The sequence below is a fragment of the Loxodonta africana genome, chromosome 15 (genome assembly GCF_030014295.1).
Source record: "Loxodonta africana isolate mLoxAfr1 chromosome 15, mLoxAfr1.hap2, whole genome shotgun sequence".
NCBI classification, from domain to species: domain Eukaryota; kingdom Metazoa; phylum Chordata; class Mammalia; order Proboscidea; family Elephantidae; genus Loxodonta; species Loxodonta africana.
The window spans coordinates 43,243,853-43,247,653 of record NC_087356.1 but is presented as its reverse complement, the minus strand read 5'-3'; the positions used below and the strand labels follow the sequence as shown (position 1 = coordinate 43,247,653).

Here is a 3,801-nt window from a genome sequence, read left to right as displayed (position 1 = left end):
CGCAGAGTGACCAGGGAGAGTGCCGTGAGGGAAAGGTTGGGGAAGACAGTGAGGGCAGAGAGAGGAGGCCCACGGGTGCCACTGGGAGCTTGGATCTTTCCCTGCAGGCAAGTCCCACCACAGCTCTGTCTCTCATCCCTTCTTTTGGACCAGGGACCTCTACTCTGCAGCCAGCCTGCATGGCCCTTGTGAATCTTAAGTCATTTAACAGCACAGACAGGCTCTGAAAATTGTAGAGCCCTATCCTAGGGCAAGAGCATCCTGGTACATCTTCCTCAAGAGCCTTGACTGAGAGGCTGTGTCTGCCTGTGGGGTAGGGGTCGATGAACGCTTGGCCCGGTTTGCCTGCACAGTCCCTGCTTGTGGGTGTTCTCCTGGCATAATTATCAATGGCTCCTCCTTCCACTCTCGGGAGTGTCCGAGTCTGGAAGGCAAATTCTACGATCACTCTGGGTATGAAGGATGAAATGCATACATCAGAGAGCAAAGAAAGGCTCCTGGCATTAAAGACGGAATAAGTGAGAAGTGGCATTAAAGAAGGAAGGAGAGTGAGAAAACCAGGCTGCTCACAGGCGGAAAGGTTCTCCAGGACAGAGGAGTGTCCTTTTTATAAATTAACTAGAAAGACAGCAGACGAGGCAGGCCAGGCCACTGACCTTTCCTTTCAGAGGCCAAAGCACATGCTCCCCACAGGATTCCAAGAAATGCCTCGTGGCCTCTGGGGAGATAACCACACAGCACCCACACCCTCCCCATTCCATGACACAAAGCTTCTATTGCCTACGACCTCCTTGCAACTCCTGCTACTGCCATCTCTAAACCTCCAATGTTTTCCACCAGGTCTGCCTGATGACCTCATCCAGAAGGGGAAGGACATCAAGGGGGTGACAGAAATCGTGCAGAATGGAAAGCACTTCAAGTTCACCATCACCACCGGGTCCAAAGTGATCCAAAATGAGTTCACCCTGGGGGAGGAGAGTGAACTGGATTCCGTTACCGGGGAGAAGGTCAAGGTAGGACATGCTCTCTGCTTTCGGAAACTTTTCCTGGAACCTGGCCCTGGGCTTCCTTCCTGAAGCTCACACCTCACAATTCCTACCACACACATGGTCTCTAAACCCACTTCTGGGTGAAAGGGCAAGAGACAAAGACAACTCTTAGGTGAAAAGATCTGAAGCCACCCTCGCCTTCCCTGGGACTGTCGGGGGGACCACCTGGCCCACAAATGCAAGTGCTCCTCCGTAGACAACAGGGGGGCCAGGCACAGACAAGAGGTCTAAGCCTCAGGTCCTCCCACCCCCAGCTCTCTCTGCTCTCAAAGCCTTCTAACTAGAGCCCAGGAGCAGAGCAAGTGGGGGTCAGTGAAAAACCCTTAACCAAACCCTGATAACATTCTGAAGCCCAAAGTAAACTGGGTTTTACCAAGGCTAGAGGTAATGGGGAGAAGCCTCCTGTGGCAAGCACTGGCAAGACCAACATACCAAAGCTCCAGGCAGGGAGCTGGTCACTAAACCCCCTGACCTCAGCTACCTCATCTGTGGAATGGGAATAATCAACCTCACCAGACTGAAGGCAGGGGAGGGAGTATCACCACCTCTGGACTGGCTCAAGGTACACAATGAGAGCTGGGTGTGGGCTGTGGGAGTGGCCAGATGGTGATAGCAGGGAGGTCCAGGCACTGGGGGTGCCAGTCACTGAGGACCTCTCCCCTACCTTCAGAAACACCACACACCCCAGGGAAGCAAGCACGAGTGAATGTCCATCTTCGCTCCTCCCAGACAACTCCATGCATTGTACTCAGCACGTTTGTCTTTTGCTCTCTTCTGACCTCTCTGTATTTCTGCCTCTCCTTATACAACATAACCAGTCAGGAAATCGTAGATAAATTTTAGGAGGGAAAATCTCTTGGTATCCTACTCTGATGGAGTCACATTAAGGGGCAGGTCATTACGGGTTTTACTAGGTCCTTTTCCAATTGTCCATTTTGGTGGCAAAGTTTTAACCTTGGCTGGTGTCCTCTGCTGTCTGCTGGTTTCTATGTCACCTCTTCGTGGATGTATAAGGCTTGGAAAAGAGGCCAAAACAGGAAAGATAAACATTCTGGAGGAATAATACAAACCAATGTAAAATAAATGTGTTCTCTCCACTGCCATTTTGAATTTTGCCACTACCTCCCTCCATTAGCTTGGAGAGTTGAGATTTTACTCAATTTTATTTCAGTGTTTGTATTTGAGACCACTGGGATGTCCAATACTCATTTCTAGACACATACCATAAGGAAAAAGTCTAACCAAAGACACCCTAATATTTTCTTTAGTTCTTAAAGCAAGACAATGGGGGAGCTGGGGCGTATGAAGATGGGCACTCTGGTTGTTGTAAACAGAGACCCATGCAGGGCAGCTAACCTCATTAGCAAGGTACTTGCTCCCTTCCCGGTCTCCTCTTCACATGCCAACTCCTTTGTCCCCTGCAGACGGTGGTTAATCTGGAAGGCAACAATAAACTGGTGACAACTTTCAAAGGCATAAAGTCGGTGACCGAACTCAACGGAGACACACTGACCAGTGTAAGTTGACACTCTGAGCTTGCATCTCCCAGTACTTGAGAGAAAAGAATGGGTGAAATGTGAGGAGCAGCCCCTCCTCCTCCCCTGCCTTCATGATTATCAATATCTACTACCATTTACTGCAGAGTCATATATAAAAAAAATTTTTTTTTTCATATATGCCAGGTAGTTACACACATCATCTCCAATCTTCCCAACATCCCCAAATTTTATAAATGGGGAAAGTGAGGCAACAAACAGCCAGGGAATGCAGTCCCAGAGTTCCTTTTGACCCGGGTCTGTCTCACAGGCTGCTGTCCACAGCCCAGTACTGCACAAGCGAGGGAAGCCACTCACACTACAGACAGCGGAGACTTGTGTGCTTATTATGGCTTACAGCAGTTGTTGCAAATAACCACTGCAGTGTATTAGGATAGTCTCCTAACAGAAGCAAAGTGTCTTTGAGGAAGAGGTACCCTTTTCTAGTCCACCAAAGGCACCATACGTGCTGCCGGCAGCCATATTTTCCCCCACCTTTCCTCAGTTCCTTCAGGCTAGCCCCAATTTCCTGGTCAGGTCAACCACAGGTCCCTTCCCCTCTTCCTTCTCTCCCTGCCTCCTTTCCCCTTTCTTCACGATGGAGTACGAGGAGCTAGGTAGGAGGAACCACCAGTACAGCTCATCCCTCTCAGTCTCCACAGCCGGAAGACTCCTCACAGAGGGGGGCAGCAACTCATTTCCTCAGCAGCTATTGACTGAGCCCTCCTGGGGAACCGCCTTTTCCATTGACACAGCATCCACACACAAGGAGGGCTGTTTGTCCAGGGGTAGGCTCTATCACTACCCTCCCCTTTCTGCCTCAGCACTAACCAATGAGCCATGGAGGCCTCCACCCTCCCTGCAAGCCCTGGGAACTTAGCAAACCTCTGCCCACTTGGCATTTTTAAGAAGAATTATATTTGTGACAATTTTATAAGCAATTTACGAGTCCCTGGATGGCACAAGTGGTTAAACCCTCACCTACTAACTGAAAGGTTAGCAGTTCAAACCCACCCAGAGGCACCCCCGAAGAAGGCCTGGTGACTGCTTCCAAAAGGTCAGGGCCTTGAAAACCCTAAGAAGCAACTCTACTCTGCAGCACACGGGGTTGCCATGAGTCAGAATTGACTTGATGGCAACTGGTTTTTTTGTTGTTTGTTTGTTTATGAATCTGACCCACTCCAGTTACTCACTCACCCCTAGGACCAGCTGTCTGT

The 3,801-nt window shown here is 49.9% G+C and overlaps 1 protein-coding gene across 1 annotated transcript; it reads left to right on the top strand.

Annotated features, from left to right (window-relative positions):
* Positions 1 to 275: 275 nt before the first annotated feature.
* Positions 276 to 2,754, top strand: FABP1 (fatty acid binding protein 1). The gene is made up of 2 exons (XM_003420418.4): positions 276 to 1,013; positions 2,474 to 2,754. Exons 1-2 carry the CDS (start codon positions 681 to 683, stop codon positions 2,573 to 2,575), a joined length of 435 nt encoding a protein of 144 aa, XP_003420466.2. The 5' UTR covers positions 276 to 680; the 3' UTR covers positions 2,576 to 2,754.
* The last annotated feature ends 1,047 nt before the right edge of the window (positions 2,755 to 3,801 follow it).

What these genes read in the sequence shown, in the direction of transcription:
- FABP1 (XM_003420418.4), top strand. Translation starts at nt 681, where the DNA reads ATGCTCCCCACAGGATTCCAAGAAATGCCTCGTGGCCTCTGGGGAGAT. An exon ending in TTACCGGGGAGAAGGTCAAG is followed by an intron (nt 1,014 to 2,473) that starts GTAGGACATGCT and finishes TGTCCCCTGCAG; the next exon opens with ACGGTGGTTAATCTGGAAGG.